Source organism: Amborella trichopoda, chromosome 9 (assembly GCF_054954075.1).
Source record: "Amborella trichopoda isolate Santa Cruz 75 chromosome 9, AtrichopodaSantaCruz75HAP2 v2.0, whole genome shotgun sequence".
Taxonomy (NCBI): domain Eukaryota; kingdom Viridiplantae; phylum Streptophyta; class Magnoliopsida; order Amborellales; family Amborellaceae; genus Amborella; species Amborella trichopoda.
In genome coordinates this window covers 55,852,136-55,872,700 of record NC_142344.1, presented here as the reverse complement: position 1 = coordinate 55,872,700, position 20,565 = coordinate 55,852,136, and the positions used below count along the sequence as shown (strand labels likewise).

At 34.0% G+C, this 20,565-nt stretch overlaps 1 protein-coding gene and 1 long non-coding RNA gene across 2 annotated transcripts; one reads left to right on the top strand and one right to left on the bottom strand.

Annotated features, from left to right (window-relative positions):
• Positions 1-11,017: 11,017 nt before the first annotated feature.
• LOC105421713 (uncharacterized) lies at positions 11,018-12,671 on the top strand. Its single transcript, XR_016041584.1, has 3 exons — positions 11,018-11,163; positions 11,363-11,503; positions 11,803-12,671. It is a non-coding gene; the product is annotated as an uncharacterized LOC105421713 (long non-coding RNA).
• A 1,061-nt stretch (positions 12,672-13,732) lies between these two features.
• Positions 13,733-16,423, bottom strand: LOC18447761 (stress-response A/B barrel domain-containing protein At5g22580). Its single transcript, XM_006857848.3, has 2 exons — positions 15,983-16,423; positions 13,733-14,069 (listed from the first exon to the last, which is right to left on the bottom strand). Exons 1-2 carry the CDS (start codon positions 16,132-16,134, stop codon positions 13,877-13,879), a joined length of 345 nt encoding a protein of 114 aa, XP_006857910.2. The 5' UTR covers positions 16,135-16,423; the 3' UTR covers positions 13,733-13,876.
• Positions 16,424-20,565: the final 4,142 nt, after the last annotated feature.

Here is a 20,565-nt window from a genome sequence, read left to right as displayed (position 1 = left end):
ACAGCCACTATGGTGTTTCACTTCTCTCTCATTAAAATTTCATAGGTAGGACCATTCGAGGTTATTGATTGTGCCGTTTCGTGCTCTCGCTGTAGCATATTATACACTTATTCCTTTAGGAATAGAGGATCTTTTGGATCTACTTTACAATCAGGGATTAGTATTTTAGAGCAAGGGAAATATCATTCAATGGGTCAACACTTAAAAAAATCATTGGGGTCTAAAAAATCTCAATTACCGTGAGATGGTTTATTTTTTAAGTTTCATTTCACTTGGATTCCTCCTACAAAAGATCTTTATGGACATTCAAATTTTTCAATTTAGGTTTGAGAACCCTGAACAAGCAGAAGCATTTTAGCAATTTGATCCTTGAGAACAAGCAGAGCACTCTTGTTAGGTGGTTGAGGCCCCTATGGTGGGTCAAATTATTGAAATGACTTTGCATGTTCAAGTTTCCTTCCATGAACATAGGCAACTTGAGCGTCTTTAGAGATATTTTCCGCGGTGAATTTTGTAAGGGGTTTTGGCACCTAACATGATATTTCTTCAAAAAAGATTTTGAGTTTTCAAATGTTTCGGTCCAAAATTTGAATGCTCTCTTTCTTATTTCAACACACACACACTCTCTCTCTTTTGTGAATTTATATAATTTTATTTTTTTTGGAGGGAACTCGTTAGGGCGAATGGGTTGCACCCAAAAATATGGGGTCCAAAAAATGTCCTTAGAAGGGACTTAAGTTTAGAAAAATGTTTAAGAAAAGTATACAATGAGACCATTTACTTTTGGTATAGGCAGACGGGCATAATTAAACTGGGCTGTTGGATGTGAAACTTCAAAGAAATTTTCTCAAATCTTGTTAAGCACACAAGCTGTCAAATTTTACATCGGATAGTTATAAGTAATTGTGACATTTTTGTATTAATTATAAATGGTCTCATTATATATAATCATATTAATTTAGGACAACTTTACTTGTAGAAGTGAGTTTGCACGTATTATATATTGGACGATGTAGATTTGATACGTTTTTTAAAATCTTGTCAAAAAATAATAATTCCTTTAAGCTACACTAATCAAATAAAGTGAACAAGGTTGATTATTACTTTACTATAAAAACTTTGTTCTTTTAGTCTAAGGATTAAATGCATAATATGTTCCTTTAGGAATATATTATGCAGCGGCTGCAAAAAGGGCTACGGGGAGAAAGAGATGTGGAAAAGTTTTGGATGGTTGCAGTTGCGGTGGTGGGCAAAACGGCGGACCAACGGCGTTTTCAAAATGAGGTGCACTAGATAATGGCTTGCGGGACCACTATCTAGAAGTTATAAGGAAAGTATTAGGACCACGTTAAAGTGGAATTGGTGAGCCACATAGCTGTCTCTCTCTGGGTCTCAGGACCACAAAGTAAGATTCGATTTAGAGGTGTAAACGGGTTGGGTTGTCAACATGGACATGGACATGGTCCTGACCCATTTTAGATGTGTAGGGTTGGTTGACATCGACCTGTCCTGACCCCATTGGCCTGACCTGACCCAACCTGAACAAGGGTTGGGTCCGGGTGTATACATGGAATATATATATATATATATATATATATATATATATATATAAATCATATTTTAGATGTTTTATTATATATAAGGAATTGTATATAACGAGATCAGTTACCTCTGGTATAAGGAGGTCACAACTACTCAACCATCTAATGTAAAATTTGATAGCCTGGATATGTCACAAAGGGCAAGAACATATTTTTTGAACTTTGAGCTTGGTTGATAGAATATTTTAGCCACCCAGTTTCACATGCAATGAATAATATTAATTGTGACCAATTTGTACCAAAGGTCTATAGTCTCATTGTATATTTTTGCTATATATAAATAGTATAATTCTATATGTAATATATCTGGTCAGGCTGGGTTTAGTTGACCCGAACCTAAACCAAACCAAACCACCCAATTTAGTATGAGATGGATCCGGAACCCAGACCTAGACCCGGACCAGGATCTATTAGGTCCAAGTCTAAACCCAGACCAAAATAAAGTCTCGACCCATTAGATCAACTGGTCGAACAACCTGATCGCCACTCCTTAATTCATGAACCACCACCTGGAGAGCTGGCAATGGTCTGGTTTTCCGTTCCTAAAAATATAGGGCATGAGCCACAAACTGTGGCCCGAAGGCCAAACTAGGGCCAGTGCTAGCCCAGTTTGTCACTGCCTAACCCTTTTTTTTTATTATTGTTTTTCTCTTAATTTGTTTTGCACTCATTTTTGCCGGGTTTGCACTGCCCAGGCCAGGCCCGTTACCATCCTTAGAGCCCCTTGCACCGTCACCACCTAGTAGTGACAAAATTTTTGGCAAGTACAATAGGGAAAGAGAGAGGCATGCAGGCGGGGTGCTTAATTGGAAATTCATGGACACATATTAACCACAACATGCAAAATCTGCCTTAATTATAGGGGCGGCAATAGACCCGGGACCCGACGTTTGGACCCTCTGGTCCAGGTAAAGGTCCAAGAATGGGACTTGGCGGTTCGGATTTGGGTCTAAATATTGAACCCGAACACTAATTGGATCCGGGTCCATGTGGATCTGACCCGAATAGTATTATTATCTAATTTAACATAACATTTAAATATATTTAAATACCTATATATTTTTATTTTTGGGTCGAGTCCAATGGGGTCCGAGTCCAGGTTCAATAACTTTGGGACTGGTTAGGTTCGGGTCCGGCCGGACCCTATCCGTTGCCACTCCTACTTTTTTATCAACAATGCAAAGGCACACGTACCCTTGCATTTGAGGGAAAGCTTTTTACATGACTCACATTTAAAATAGGGAAAATTACCAAAAAAAAAAACTCCAAGTCTACACTTTATATTTAACTTACCCCCAACTTAAGTTTTCTCTCATTTTTTTTTCCAAATTACACTTTCTATGCAAATATCCCTCCAAGTCAAAAAGTTAGTTTTTTTATACAAAAATACCCTTATCATACACAAAAAAACATTTTGACCGGATATTAACATTGACTGACTGACCCCAATAGCACATTGTCGGACCGCACCAGTAAACTGTCGTACCAATGTCATTTCCGCCAGACCAAACTTGTCAATAGCCAGACCCCATGTTGACAAGAAAACACCTACCAGACCGAACTTCCCAATTGCCGCACCGTACATGTAAACTACCGGAGCGGCTCTATGATCGCCAAACCCCTTTTTGATCTAGTAACTTCTATTGTCAAACCGCCATAGTAACCTACTGGACCGAAGCTGCACACTACCGGACTGCCCATAGAATATGTCGAATCGCCCATGGAACATGAGGAGAGAGAGGCGTGGGTAGGGTCAAAAGAAAAGGGAGGGTTGTTTACTCTTTTTTTTACTTTATTTTTGGCTGGGGGTATTTGCATAAAAAGTTTGTTTGGGGAAAAAAGTGAGAGATAAACTTAAGTTGGGGGTAATTGCATAGAAACTATAGTCTTGGGGGTTCTTTATAATTTTCCCTTTAAAGCACTTGTACACATTATTCTTTATTCTTAGCCGTCTAATCTAAATGAGTAGTGGGAATAGCTTTAATCGTAAATATCACATCCGACAATGTATATGCTTTAGTATTTAATTGATTATTTTGACACAATTCGCATAGTAAAAGCACCCAACAAAAATATAAAAAATATAACTGATAGGATAAAATAACCAAAATACTTTTGAAAGTTAAAGGTATATTTTGATTGTTTTTATTAGAAATGTTTTTTTAATTTTGGAAAACTTTTCAATGTTCCCCTTACAACATAGAAGTTCTATCCGCCCCTTTATCCAACTGATCATTTTTTAATGGAGGGGCTAAGATCGCCCCAATCACAATGTCATGTCTGTACACTATTTTGTTTTTAATTTTTTTTTGATAAACTATTTTGATACCAAATTTTGGACGCCCATTCCTTTATTAAACTCGCACTAACGAAAAATATATAAAAAATATTTTCAATAAAATAAAATGACCAAAAATACCCCTAAAAAGTTCAAAATGTATTTTGGTCATTATTTTTTAAAAAGTATTGGTAATATTTTTTATAGGTGCGCCCCAATGAGAAGATGCCACGTAGTACATTTCATATTTAGAAAAAGTGTATTAAAAAAACTAAAAATAAAATACTTTGAAACGTCAAATCTAAGATCAAACGGTGAGTAGTTCTCTTGATAAAAAATAGATGGCTGGATGGTAGGGAGAGGATAAAACTTCTATGTTGTAGGGGGAACATAGAAAAGTTTCCTTTTTATTTTTACTAAAGGGCCCTTATAAAAGTGGGAATGCCCCAAACTTCATGTCAAAATAATACATAAAATAAAAAATAAAAAATAAATATGATGTGTACTCTAAGTAATCTGATCATAATCAAACTTTCAAGCACTTAATGCATCCCAGCTGTCCATATAGAATTTACATTTGTGTGATATGTGGGTGCCGCTCTATAAAAAAGTTTTTCCCTAAGTAAAGAGTTAGCTATTTCATGCCTAATTAGCTTACTAGCCTTTTCTCACTCTATAGCTCTCCCTCCCTTTTTCTTTCTATTCTACTCACCAAAATTTTCAGAGCATCAGGTTCGGCCCGCTCTTTCCCTCCTTTTTATTGGGGCAAGTCTTTACGCTGGGCTTTAGGTGTGGCAACGGATCGGGTCAGATCCGGACAGATTTGCATGTGACTTAGACCCGACCCAACAAAAAAACATATATATATATATATATATATATATATATATATATATATATATATATATATATATATTTTGTTTAAATATTATAACTAAAAAATATATAGTTATATTTATTTAAATAATAATTAACTATGGTTTAATTATTATAAATATGAAAAAAGTTTATATAGAGCCGGGGCTCTAAACAATAAAATTAAAACCCACCTCAAAAATTTCATTTGAAGGGTCGTTTTGATGCTTAAATATCCTCAAATTGATCATCTCGACATCAAGATCAATAGACATGAGACAAAAGTGGATTTCAAGTTTTGGAAATAGTGCATCTTATAACGCATTTTTGGACCATCAATTTTCAAGTTTTCATGGATATGCTCGATCTACACCATAGTTTTGAAGCTTTAAGTTTTGGAAAATTATTTTATGCGGGCTGGACCGTATTTCAACATATGCGGTCCAAAAGTATAAAGTGTCCATCTTAAAGATGGATGCAAGTAGGTGGTCCATCTAAGAAAAATGGAAACTAATGGTCCAAATGTTTTCTTAATAGAATTATTATTTTATTTATTTTCATATTCATGATCTCCATGTTAGAGATTATATGTCTTTAAAAATTAAGTTAAAAAATCCATCTCAAAAATAGATTTTTAAAAAGCGCAGCAGTTCTACATATGCGGGCTTGGCCCGCGTGCTAACCGCATCCTTAAGTTTTATAATTAAAGATGATAATATATTTTAAGGCTATCACAAAGATTTTCAATATTGAAACCACATTTCTCGATACTATTTGAAGGTGCACTTTACTTCAATTGTTTAGAGCCTTGACTCTATACAAACCACACCCGTTAAATATTATTTATATAATAACACTATTCGGGTCTATATGGACCCAGACCAAAACCCAAATAGTATTTGGGTCCAATATGTGGATCGAACCAACCCGTCGGGTCCAATTATTGAACCCATACCTGGAGCCAGGCCGGGTCGGGTCCCAAGTCCATTGCCACCCCTAGTTGGGCTTCAATTTGCTTGGATCTTTAAACATCTCAAGTTTTTTTTAGAAAAATGAAAATATCTATTCTAAATGAAGCTTCTATTGTCATGGTCATAGAATTTCTAGTTACAATTATTAGAATTATGAAAAATGCATAATCTTTTTACCATAGAGTTTATCTTAATCATTTTACTATGGAGTTTGTCTCTTTGTTGATGTGGCATGAAAATCTATGAGGAGATCCTCCAAATTTCCATACATTAAGGTAATGGATATAGTAGCTATACTATTTGAAATTAACATAGTTATATACTAATGGCTTTTTCTTATATGCACGACTCACAAGTTTGAAATTCAATTAATTTGAGATTACATGTTAACCCCTCTTTTTACTAAGCTTGGCATTTTATCTTTATTAATATGCCATAAACATAATTTTATCTTTTTTAAAAAAACTATGGTTTTTCTCACATGTATATTATTATTATTATTATCATTATCATTATCATTATCAATATTGTTATTATTATTATTAATTGGGTAATTTAGTGGGAAAGGCATACCCTACTCATTTTTTCAAGTAGATTAGGAGTAAATTTTTTGAAGGTATTAGTGAGGTGGTGTTAGTATTGGGAATGAAAAACCACAACGTGGGGACTAAAGTGTGGGGGTGTATTTGTATCTTTCTTTTTTGTTTGTTGTTTTTATTATTAGAATGCTATTTTTTCTCAGGCACATACGGAATGTGTATATATACTTTTTTGAGATTGGTTGCTAGGTTGAAGGGCTTGCATTTCCAAAATTTAAGATTTTTATAAAAGTGAACATATTACAAATGAAGCATATAATCTTTTAAACTTTATAAAATAAGCGAGTATAACAGTATAACACACACGTAAAAAATTATATGAATTTTAATGAAGTTATTTGTATGTGGTGTGCACATTCATTTGCTAGACATAAGTATCATGTATTAATGTACATGGACACTTCTTGAAACACATGAATACATTATCTTTATGCATACAACACATGCGAATATGTTTGTGATTGGTTGTACATGTATATGGGAGCGTATGTGCATGTATGTTGTCTGTGGGTAAGAAAAAGCTACCAATGTTGTTCCTAAGATCGATACTAATTTTTGTAATTTATGAATAGTAAGATCTTGATGAATAGTTGAAAATGTATGTCATTATTTAAATTTTATTATTTTTCCTATAAAATGGATCGAGATGAAATTTTAGGTATGTATACATATTTAGGTGCACAAAAAAAAAAAAAAAAACGTAAAACAATATGTCGCCCTAGTAAATGTGGGGTTAATTTGGTCATTTTAAAAATATAAAAATATACTTTTATATTTTTCTGTAGCGTGTGATGGCATCAAGTAGATACACGTAAGAGTTCATGTTAACATAATTCGTAGAAAAAATATTAAAATTTAAATAATAACAAGTATTTTCAACCAATCAAGGTGTAAAGGTGTAATGGCTGGGAGCATAAACTAAACTACAATTCTAAAAATTGGATGGTCTCTTTGTAATCCTTGACTTTATTTTTCAGTTAAATATAAAGTGTTTATGATTTTCTTTCTCTCAAGTCGAGTGCCTTATATCCCCAAAATTTGGGTCCAACAAATACTTGCAGACAGGTCTTTACCTGCAAGCGAATCTTATACTCTTCCATAAGCATAAAATCTTTTAGCCAATTTAATTCCTACAACATTTACTCTCTCCTCTTCACTGTCCGATCGAATATGAATGGTGATGATTGCATAAAATTATTTCAATAATTTATTCTACAATCAGATTGAGCGCAAATTTTGAGCATGTATCGCATGTACACAAGAAAGCGCACATAGAGAGAGATATATTGTTTGCACCATATTATTGTCAAACATTTTTTTAAGAAAATATAGAGAAACATTTTAGAGAAGAGAGCTATTCAAGACCCTTCCCATAGAGAAGATTATAATCACGAATGATGAGATTTTCCTCAGCATCCAGAAACTATGGTGCATAAGCCTTTTGTGCAGGATGAGCAAAATAAAAGAAATTTGCCAAAAAAGAACAAAAAAAGAAAAAAAAGGGACTCCTCTAAGATGCAATCTAAAATAAAAGAAATTGTTATTATATCTCTCTCCCTCAATTTATACCACCTTGAATTTGGTTTTTCTTTGTGAATATAAAAATAATTTGTGGTTGGTACGGAATATCTATTCAATAGAAATATTTATTGATCAAATAAACATGGCACCATTGGATTTTTTTTTTTTTTTTGGTTTTCTTGATGTTAAACGCTTTCCTGCCTTTTATGATTACCATTTGTTTGTATAACTTGTTTCATTGCAATGAATTTCAGAACCAAATTGCTAATGAGATATTGCATGTAATTGCCATACTGGTTGTTATAACTCAATTCAAATAGCTCTGATTAGTTAGTTAATGATTATTGTTTAAAGAATGTATCTTTTGGCCGGTACAAGCTCCCCTAGTTATTGGGAAAATTAACTCCCTTTTGGCTTTTTAACATGAACAGGAGTATAGGGCCATCAATGTTTGCAGGGGATGAAAGAAAGATTTATGTGATCTTTCGCTGGAAAAATATAATTTTTTTTTTAATAATAATAACCCATTATATATTTTTTTGGTAACAAGATCACTCACAGATAGTCTTATTAGAAACAATAGAAATTCCAAAATAAATAACACATCAATAAAATAAATCTCAACTACTTGATGCCATTCATTCAACCTAATACTGTGCTTGAGAATATATAATAAAAGAACAAACGAATAAAAGAAAAGATACCGGAGATTATCTCAACCGGGATTTTTACACCCCACACTGAGTTGCCACATCTAATGGCGCGGGATCTATGGTCTAGCTCAAATCTCTCGAACCGGGATAGCTGATTTCGGCCAAACTAGGTAACCATCCCTTAAAATCTCTACTAAACCTTAATCCCCAAAATTAACTTAGGCCCCCTCTAATTTTTCCAACCCTTAAAATTAACTTAAGTCTAGAGAGGAGAGAGAGTACTACCTAAGGTTATGGAGAGAGAAAATTAGAGAGAGAAATATGGAGGAGAGAGAGTGGGGTGTGCCCTCTAGGTGAGAGAGAGGTTATGGGAGAGAGAGAGATTGTGTAGAGATTGAGGGAGAGCACCCCTATTTATAGTGAATATTTAGGTTTAGGGTTTTTTAGGGTTATCGCATAGTTTGCATTTTTTATGAGATTGAATCTAGAACGTTGATTTATGTGACTTGTGGAGTGAGAGATCTGACCATAGAAGGGCCATCAACATTATGGAATGTGCTTGAACCATTGTCCCCCTTTCTTTAAACCATTTTCCCATCAATATATTTAAATAAAATAAATATCATGCATTCCATAAAATTAAATGATCCATGTCACATATTCCATAAGGATATGTCAAATATTATCAAGTAAATAAAAACTACCAAATATAAATAAGATAAGGTCAATATTTACTATTTATTCAAATTGACCATTTCCCTTTAAAACAAACTTGCTATAAAATAAATAAAGCCATGGTCAATATTTCCCTTCCAAGATTTGACCACATGGCACAAATCAAACTTACCTTAACTTAAAGAGTTGAACATAAAGCAAAGAAATATTCCAAAGGGTGGGGCATGCCACCCTTTTGTGGCACATGTGGCCCCCCACCCACATGCCACATGGTGGGCCCATGTACACTTTGGGCCCCCATGGAATATTACAAAAAGTTTTAAAATAAAATGAATTAAAATATATATATATATATATATATATTTGAATTTTTACAATTTTGTAAAATCTATAACTGTATTTTTATAAGCCCAAAAAACATAAATAAAATATTGAGAGATACATAAACATTCAAATAATAAAACTAAAATCATGTCAATAATAAAATGAACATAATTAAATAATATGATAGAAAAGTGATTCATATGGTTTTAGACTTTTAGGAATTCAATCTGTAAATATGGGGTATTCCATCTCCAACTGTGGATTACAGACCACACTAGCTTTATTGAACTGACTCAGTGTTTACCATGACCCACAGTCCAAGTAGGGGCTCATTAGCGGGTCACCAAAGTCAGGTCGATGAATTAAGGGGTCGCAATCTTAGTCTGTGGATTACAGGTCCTCTCTTAGAGACGAGTTAAGGTCACCACGACCTGATGCGACCACTGCTTTATGGCGCATAGTGGTATCTCTCGCACATGCATACGCTTCACCCAAAAGTGGGTATCTAGCTTTCCCGAATGATCTATCGATATGCATGTCATGTGTTAAAACATGGATAAGGTTTTGGCTCCCGTCAGTAGGCCTATCATCACACACAAGGGTCACACAGTCCCTCGGCTCTCTCAAAGCTCTGACCTCATCAAGGGCTAACCCAAAACCCTCCTCGGTTAATTCTTTATGCCCAGATACCTTGGGTTTTCCAACCGACTGGCCTAGATTGATAAGCACAATCCGGTATAAGCAAACATCATTCGTTTAGTATGGTCCTCGAGGGACCACACTCCCATTGAGTTTATGTTTCACTATAAAAGTATTTTAATACACACTCATAAGGCCTTTAAAGGTTACATAAACCCAACATGGGAGACTACCCTGAATCTATTGTTATTGTTAGAACACCATTGCTTGTTTGTATGTTAAGCTCACTAACGAACAAAGTTGTTCCATTATTAATAATGCAGTTTGGGCCGTTACCTAAAAGAAGGTTCCTATATCATTATGGAGTTTATTGAGTTTGGATCATCCAGAAGTAATCAGGTGATTAGGTTCTTTTTGTCCTTGACCAAGTGAGATGGTCATTTGAAATTGGTTAAATCATGTAACCATTATCTATGCTCAGTCAGTCAATGGGAGAAAGCTTGCTGAAATGCTTAAAGCTGCAAAATCTAACAAGGGTTTTGGATTTCCAGTCGACAACACCATAGGCAGGTAGAATATTTTTTAATCAATCATATATGCAGTGTTTATGATATAATTTTTGTTACTGTATTTAATATAAATAACCAGATATCTTTGAGGTGTTATGTCCAGTCGACAACACCATAGGCAGGTAGAACATTTTTTAATCAATCATATATGCAGTGTTTATGATATAATTTTCATATTGTATTTAATATGAATCACCAGATAACTTTGAGGTGTTATGTCTATCCTTCAAATTTATATATGGTTATTTTTTGTTATGTTCTTTCTCTTCCATTATATACATTTGGGCCTATGTTTTAACATTGAGGTGATTGTTTCATATGCTAATCATGTGCTAACACATCAATTCGGATTGTTGTAGCACGTCTCAGGTAAACACCTGGTCCACAGATTGGATCAGCTTTTTCTCTGAGAATCGATTGGGCCACCAGTTGAAGTTAGCTCGTGATCAATATGGGGATGCAAGCATTTATGAAAAAGGTAATGTGGTCCATGAAATGCTAGGCTGAGTTACTAAATGCTAAGAATGAGTTAGTACAGTGATGTTTACTTAACAAAAAAGAAAAAAAGTTTCATTTTGAAAGTCCATTGATGGTTAATCTTTTGCGCTAGAGACTATGACTTAAGTGATTTTTATCAGGATCTTGATTGCCTATCTCTACCTATTTGATTCGAACAGGGCAAAGGCTACTGAAGAGTATGCCACTTCTTTTTGAAGGTATTGACATTGAGCCTTGTTTGCTTCATGGAGACCTGTAGAGTGGAAATATTTGCTCCGACAGGAATGGGGAAGCTGTTATATTGGATCCTGCATGCTATTGTAAGTTTGCTTCTTGTATTTACAATTATTATACTTCTTGTGTCCCCACGTGTTCATGTAACAAGAGGTGGCTTGATTCCTATTCCTTTCAAAAACAGAGTGGTGATTTTCTATTCTCATAAAGACGTTCACAGTAGGCATATATTGCATGTTCAATTGTAACTTTTCTATATACTTAATTTATCTGTCCAGTCTACCACTCTTGTTGATCTTGGGAAGATCTGTCCGAATGTTAGTAACAGTTATTTGTAATTTTTTGAATCTTTCAGCAAATGAATATAATATTTGCTTATCGGCAGGAAAGACCTTTAAATGCTTGGAGACCTTGGTTTCTCATAGGGACCTTGATTGCTCATGGCTGGATTCTCTTGTTATATTGCACCGGGTCTCATGTAGATCGACATAACGAAGCCGAATTTGGAATGTCTTGGTGTGCTGGATTTGGTGGTGCCATCTATAGCTCCTATTTTTAGGTATTGTCTCATTTCCTTTTATTTGATTCAAAAGGCCATAAACTGTTTGTTTGTTTTCTATGTTGATATACTTTAGATGCATACAACTATGCATGCACACACGCACACAGACACATGGGGTTCTTATTCATGTAATTTACTCATGTGTACTATCTACATATTTATAGTTCTGTAATTGGTTGTGTTTGGTGTACTTGTGAGTATATACACTGTCAAGCACAAAGTCCTATAAAGAGATATGTATGTGTGTGTTGGATGGACATGTGGTGTATATATGCATGTTATAATAGCAAATATCATGTATTCATTTGCTTGTGTAGGCACTGACATTTGAGCTGCCAATTGCCCGGGCCAGCCTGCAGGCTCTCAGGCTGGCCTTGTGGGCCCAAAAGGATTTGGGGCTGTGTCAGCGCTGGCCCTGTCCTTGCCCTCGGGCCAAATAGAATTTGGATTATATGTTTTACATATTAAATAAAATGTTATATCACTTGTAAGACCCTTTTTTTCAGGCAGTTCTGAGGCTAAAATACTAAGAAATGAGGCCGGGCCTACCCTATTCCCTCTCAGGCCAGGGCTGGCCCATTGGTAGTCCTAACATAAAAATATATGAGTGTTTTCTCTATTTGTGGGCGGTGTGAATGGAAATATGCCTGTCTTGTGTGTGGGTATGTTTCTCTGCTCAAGGCGCATGTGTAAGTGTGTGTGCGTCTATATATATATATATATATATATATATATATATATATATATATAGAGGGGTATTTCTACAATATTCTCAACAAAAGTACTATGTTTATACCCGACATTAAGGGTTTGGGTCATATGAAAACATGTAGGTATATGTATATGCACGGACATATAAAGGAAAATGATCACAATAGGGGTTCCCTTCAATATGAATATGAGGGGGTTCTTTTTGAATGTTGGATTTGAGAAATGATCTTGTGACTCGTGATAAAGGTGACTAATTTGTTCTTATGATTTAAGAAAAAAAAAAACCTTTATTCTTAACGGACCTGACATGCCATTATAGATAGGCCGTAACAAAGACGACACCCTCTTCAAAGTCTAAATCCCTTTTACCATTCAAACCGAAAATATCCTTAGCACACTTATTCTCTTCACCATCCCCACCAGAGCAGACATTTATAATGATTGACGCAATTATCCTAACCTAGATCTTTCTTCTTCTTCCTCTCCATTTTTTTTTTTTTTTTGTGATTGTTGGGAATTAGGTAATGCCGAAACAGCCGGGTTTTGAACAACAGAGGGACCTGTATATGTTATACCATTACTTGAATCACTTTAATCAATTTGGGTCCGGATACCGTTCTTCTGGCATGCCCATAATCAACAATTATCTCCAAATGTTTCAGAGTTGAAGTGCTTACTATCCAAATGATAATGGTCAGTACATGCATATAATTGCCTGGCTTAGTGCGCGCTTTCTCTCTCTCTCTATCTCTACAATGTAATTGAGGCCTGTACTTGCATGAAACCTATAGCAGCTTAGCATGTTTTATTGATATCATAGTGATTTGAAAGCTTACTCCTTTTTTATTATGTTGAAATAGAAACTTTATGATGTGATATTCTCAGCTATTGTTCAAATACTTTCTGGAAGATTAGCAAGAATTTGTCATGACTTATTTAACGAATCTTCTGAAATTTGATTACTATGTAGACAAGCACATTGAACCAATGTGTGTGTGCGCGCGCGTGCACGCGAGAGAGAGAGATTCTTAAGATGGGAGCAAGAAGATGAACCATTCAAGCAAACGTTGTTCAGGAAATCTGATGTTCCGAAGAAAACATTGTTGAAGAAACCAAGTAAGAGGGAGAGAGAGCAAAACAGCCTGTCCTCATGTCACACAAGCAATACCCAGAGAGAGAGAGATTGCTAGGCAGGAGATTTGGCAAGGATGGGAACATAATCAAGGATGATGAGGTTTTCCACAGCCTCCACGAATTTTATGGCATAAGCCCTGTGTGCAGGATGAGCAACATACTCCTTCAAACCATTTGCATCAAAGAATGTAATCACAAAGACGTGTGTGAAGCCTTGGTGCCTTTTCCCTTCTTGTGCAGTTCCCCTGCAGCAAAAAGATCAAAAGAATTCAAGATAGAAAGAGCCTTATAATAGGCCAGAGGCCAGAAAGATTAAGGCCTGAGAATTTTTTGAATTGGGTCCATATCCAAACCCAGATCCTGATCCGGATCCAAAAAATATATATCGTATCCAGATCCTGTCAGATCTACAATATTCAGATCTGAATCTATGTCCAAATCTATAAATAGGATTTGGATTCAAATTTGGATTCGGATCATTTCTAATTGTGTATATTATAAAGTTAAAATATAATTATAAATTAAAATAATTATATATTATAAATACATAAATTGTAACATATATGTATATATAATAATATATATTATCCCAAAATATCAGATCCGATCAGAACCGGGTCGGATCCACCTGTAAGTGGATCCGACCATAATTACCATTCGGATCAAAATTTTGGATATGGTTTGAATTTTGGATCAAAATCTTGGATCCATACCTGGATCTAAAAAGGTTATGAATTTCGAGTTTCGGATTTGGACTAGACCAGGTAAATTCTCAGCCCTAGGAGAGTGATGTTTTATAGGAGGCCGTATTTTGGATGTAACCTCCTCCGTAAAACACTTTCATATCTATAATTGCCTGATAAAATAACATCCAAAGGTGTGGATACCATTTAATTTTGGATGGTCAAGAATTTGAGAACTTGAAAGCAATTTTTTTTAAAATGAAGCAACCATTTGCTCCTTTTGTAAAATTCAAGCGGCGTATTTTTAGGACCCCAAAATTTGGGTATGTGATCTCATACAACTAATAAGCAATTTTAAGAAAAAAATAAAAATAAATAAAAGTAAAGAAATAAAGTATACTCTTTATCTACTTTTTAAAAAATAAGATTAAATAAGGACTATCCAATTTTTGAACAATAAAATTTTAAGTATTGAAACATTCAAATCCAAAATTTTCCTTAAATAATCATCTGGCAATTCTTAAGGGGATATCAAAATTTCAGATAAAAAGAAATACCAAGTAGGTATTTTTCTTGCAGTGAGTGGCAAGTAGTCAGTGATTCTAAAGTCGATCCCAAAATACAAACTGAGACATCGCTTAAGGTGTGGTATATAATTTGACCTAATTTTCTCCGGTAGGATCACACTATGTGTACCCTTATAAGAAGTAATATGTCATCTCTCTTGCACCTAATACGAATATTAAATGTAAATACAAATTAATCAAAATATCTCCTCAAAAGTTTTGGGGGTATTTTGGTTAATTTATTTTTTCATATTATTTTTATATTTTTATTAGATTCTTCTATTTTTAAAGAATAAACGCTCAAAATTTCAAGTGATTTAAATTTATAAAAATCTGGACCGTTGGCTGATAATGTTATCTAAATAGCTTAAATGACTCTATCTTTTCATATATATATATATATATATATATATATATATATATATATAAATGACCTTGTGAGACCCTCTCATACCCATGTGTGTAGGACCCCAAAGGATCACCATTAAATTTGACACAGATCTCTAGAAAAATCAAGTCTCTAAAAGATCATCATTAAATTTGACACAAATCTCTAGAAAAGTCAAGTCTCACCCATATGATAACTTTTTTAAAGATTTGTGTCAAATTTAATAATGATTCTTTGAAGTCCTACATACATGGGTGTGGAAAGGTCTCATAGGATGATTACTTTAATATATATATATATATATATGCCACGGGAGAAATGTTTTTATGATATTGTGATTGGAGCCATCTCTGCTGGCCATTTAAAACGAACGGTTTGATAAAATAAAGTATATAACTTTTATACAGTAGGGAAAATATAGAAAGCTTGCCCTCTCTGTGCCCGGGGAGAAATTGTTGAGGAATGGATCCTCCACTGTTTATCAATGATGTAAAGGCATTGTAAGGAAGGTGAGGAATTACCATTCATATGATTTCACAAAGTCAAGCTTTGAGACCAGCTCCTGCAACTCACCCAATATCACTGGGAGATCAATATTCTCCTTGAACTTGGCTAACACTGTGTGTCTATGCTCTCCTTCCATCTTTCTCTCAACAACTCTTTCTTCACGCATGGAGTATAATTCAACAATCCTTCACATATAAATAAGAGAGAGATGCAATGGATTGGAAGAGATCATGACGTGTAACGTAACAGCCTGTTTCACTTTTCTCTCATTAAAATTTCATAGGTAGGAGGACCACAGTCAGAAAGTCCCAGATTTGATCGAGATTTTTTCAAAATTTGAAAAAATCGTTTCAAGAAAACTTTCCTTTAAATATAATCTGTTTATTTTATTTTATTTTGGGAGAGGTCAATTTCTTTTTTCAGTTTTATGAAATTTCCATTTTTATTTCTGTTCTCCCAAAACTTTCTCTGGTTCTCTACTGTTGGTTTTGGGTAGACCATAGTTAGCAAGTGTGGGGTTGACAATTTCTTTCTAGAAAGATGAAAATTCACCTACCTAATACTTATCTTGATGAATAGAATCGATAATCATCTTATGATTTAGAGATATATCACATTGAATATTTGAAATTTATATTTATAGGGAGGTCATATTTATACTGAGTGATATATATGGGGTGAAAGCATTACTCCTCATTGTGAACAGTTATAGAAACTGTACATTCATCTATCTATAAAACTGTAAATTTATGTATAAATCCGCCATTGTAAATCACAATTATAGAAACTGTGAACAGTTATAGAAACTAAGAAAGCATTACTCCTCATTGTGAACAGTTATAGAAACTGTACATTCATCTATCTATAAAACTGTAAATTTATGTATAAATCCGCCATTGTAAATCACAATTATAGAAACTGTGAACAGTTATAGAAACTATGAAAGCATTACTCCTCATTGTGAACAGTTATAGAAACTGTACATTCATCTATCTATAAAACTGTAAATTCATGTATAAATCCGCCATTGTAAATCACAATTATAGAAACTGTGAAGAAATTGTAAACAGTTATCGAAACGGTAAATTCATGTATAAATCTGCCAGGTAAATTCTTGTATAAATCCACCATTGTAAATCACAGTTATAGAAATTGTGAACAATTATAGAAACTGTGAACAATTACAAAAATTGTGAACAATTACAAAAATTGTGAACAATAATAGAAGGGAAGGTTTTTATGCTTCATCTACATCATAGAAATTCTATCGTCCCCCTATCATCCAGCCATTCAATTTTGATCAAGAGAGCCACTCATCGTTTGATCTCAGATCTGATGTCTCAAAGTAATATAGTTTTAGTTTTTTCATACAAATTGTATGAATGTGAAATTTGGTAAATGCCATCTTCTCATTAGGGTGCACCTATAAAACATATTAATTTTTTTTTTTCGAAAAAATATAATGATCAAAATACCAATTGAAACTTTCAGAGGTGTTTTGGTCATTTTATTTTATTAAAAATATTGTTTTTATAATTTTCGCTAGTGCGAGTTTAATAGAGGAATGGACGTCCAAACTTTGGTATCAAAATAGTTTATAAAAAAAAATTAAAAATAAAATAGTGTAGAGACGTAACATTATGATTGGGGTGATCTTAGCCCTCCATTAAAAAATGGACAGTTGGATAAAGTGGAGGATAGAACTTCTATGTTGTAGGGGAAACATAGAAAGGTTTCCCAAAATAAAATAAAGTAAAAAAAAAGACTAAACAACCTTCCCTTTTCTTTTTACCCTACCCACGCCTCTCTCTCCTCATTTTCCATGAGCGATCCTACATGTTATATGGGCGGTCCGGTAGTGTGCAGCTTCGGTCCGGTAGATCACAATGGCGGTCTGACAATAGAAGTTACTAATCAAAAAGGGGTTTGGCGATCATAGAGTCGCTCCGGTAGTTTACATGTACGGTGCGGCGATTGAGAAGTTCGGTCTGGTAGGTGTTTTCTTATCAACATGGGTCCGACTGTAGACAAGTTCGGTCCGGCAAAAATGACACGAGTACAACAGTTTAAAATAAAAACCGTTAGTTTCCGATTTCATGATGAGCCGATTTATTGATAATCCCCGACTTTCTAGGCAGGAACATTCAATGATTGTGCCGTTTTGTGCTCTCGTCGTAGCATATTATACACTTATTCATTTAGGAATAGAGGATTTATTTATTATTATTATTTAATATGAACCTTTTGGATCTACTTTATAATCAGGGATTAGTATTTTAGAGAAGGGGAAATATCATTTAAAGGGTCAACACTTAAAAAAAAATCATTGGGTGATATCCAAATTTCTCAACTTGACCCCGGAGAACAAGCTCGTGTTAGCTGGTTGGGTCCTCTAGACGTTACGTGTTCAGCTTTCCATCCATGAACATAGGCAACTTGAGCATCTTTAGAGATATTTTCGGTGGTGAATTTTGTAAGGGGTTTTGGCACCTAATATGATATTTCTTCAAAAAAGATTTTTTAGTTTTTAAATATTTTGGTCCAAAATTTGAATGCTTTCTTTCTTATTTCAACGCACGATCACTCTCTCTCTTTTGTAAATATATATAATTTTTTTTTTGGGAGGGAACTCGCTAGGTGGAATAGGTTGCAACCCAAAAATATGGGGTCCTAAAAATGTCCTCAGAAGGGATTTAAGTTTAGGGAAATGTTTAAGAAAAGTATACAATAAGACTATTTATTTTTTTGGTATGAGGCAGGCGGGCATAATTAAACTGAATTATTGGATGTGAAACTTCAAAAAAAAATCCTCAAATTTTGTTAAGCACACAAGCTGTCAAATTTCATATAAGATGTTTACAAGTAAATGTGGCATCCTTGTACCAATTGTAAATGGTCTCATTATCTATAATCATGTTGTTAATTGTAGAAGTGAAGTTGCACGTATCATATATTGGATGATGTATATTTGACACGTCTTTTAAAATAATGTCAGAAAATAACATATTTTTTAAGATAGTATTAGATCTATACTAATCAAATAAAATGAGCGATGTTGATTATTACTTTATTGAGTAATGATCTATGAGACCCTCCCATACCCATGTGTGTAGGATCCCAAATAATCATCATTAATTTGTCATAGATATTTAAGAAAGTTATCAAATGAGTGTGAGTGAAATTAAACTTTTCTAAATATCTATGTCAAATTTAATGATAATTAGTTGTGATCCTATACACATAAGTGTTGGAGGGTCTCCGTGATTATTAGTCTACTTTATTATAGAAACTTTTTCCTTTGGTCTAAGGACTGAATGCATAATATGTTCCTACGGTAATAAAGGGCTACGGGTCACCAAGAAAGAGACGTGGAAAACTTTTGCATAGTTGCAGTTGCCGCTGTCGGCAAAACGGCGGACCAACCGCGTTCTCAAAACGTGGGAAACGAGGTGCATATGGACTATAGAATGGCTTGCGGGACCAGCATCAGATCTATACCATCTATAATGGCAAAACGACGGACCAACCGCGTTTTCATAACGTGTGAAATTCGTGAGCCACGTAGCCTCTGTCTCTCACTCTGTAAGTCCAAGTAAGATTCGATTTAGATCTGTAAACAGGTTGGGTTGGTCGACATCGACCTGGTCCTGACCATAGTTAATGAGTCGGGACCGTAAATAAATTGGCTCACCATAAAATTAAAAATAAATTATTTTTATTTAAAAAATCAAGTAAAAAATACGGATCGGTAAAAATATTTCATACAAAGATATTGTTAATATATCGGATCAGACTCAAAAAATCGGATAAATTTATAATATTAGAAATTTTAAAATTCTAAAAAATAAAAATTATGTTAAAGCCATCAATAACTAATTCATCTATAAAAACTTTACTAGACTAATATAATTAGAATAATGATCATATGAGACCCTCCCACACCCATGTGTGTAGGACCCCAAATGATCACCATTAAATTTGGTACAGATCTCTAAAAAAGTTATCACATGGGTGTGGGACTTGATTTTTTTAGAGATCTGTGTCAAACTTAATGGTGTGATTATTTGGGGTCCCGCATATAGTGTAGGAGGGTATCATAAAGTCATTTCCCATATAATTAGGTCAATTAATTTAAATGCCTCGTAACTCTCATCCAATCATCCAATATTAAATATATAATTAACTGATATATACCAAAAAAAATATACCATATGAATTTACCAGTTAAATACTTTAAGAAACATCAAACCTACTTATTACATACAAAAACAAATATACTATATAAATTTATTCATTAAAATACTTTAACTATGGTATGGTGACAAATATAATATATAAATTTATTATTAAATACTTAATCATCACACGTACTTAGCAGGTGCCAAAAAAAATACACGATTTTTGTTTTCTCATTACATTGATTTAACTATGGTATGGTGATTCCATAACTATGGTTAAAGTTTTATAAATTTCTTTAATTTAAAAGAGGCTCGTAGAAATTTGGGTTTCACATTTGTGTTTACAGTTTACAGAGGGAAGAAGGAAGAAGGAAGAGAAGAGATAAGAAGCTAGAAGGAAGAGAAGAAAATGCGGTTGA

What these genes read in the sequence shown, in the direction of transcription:
- LOC18447761 (XM_006857848.3), bottom strand. Translation starts at nt 16,134, where the DNA reads ATGCGTGAAGAAAGAGTTGTTGAGAGAAAGATGGAAGGAGAGCATAGA. An exon ending in TTTGTGAAATCATATGAATG is followed by an intron (nt 14,070 to 15,982) that starts GTAATTCCTCAC and finishes TTTTTGCTGCAG; the next exon opens with GGGAACTGCACAAGAAGGGA.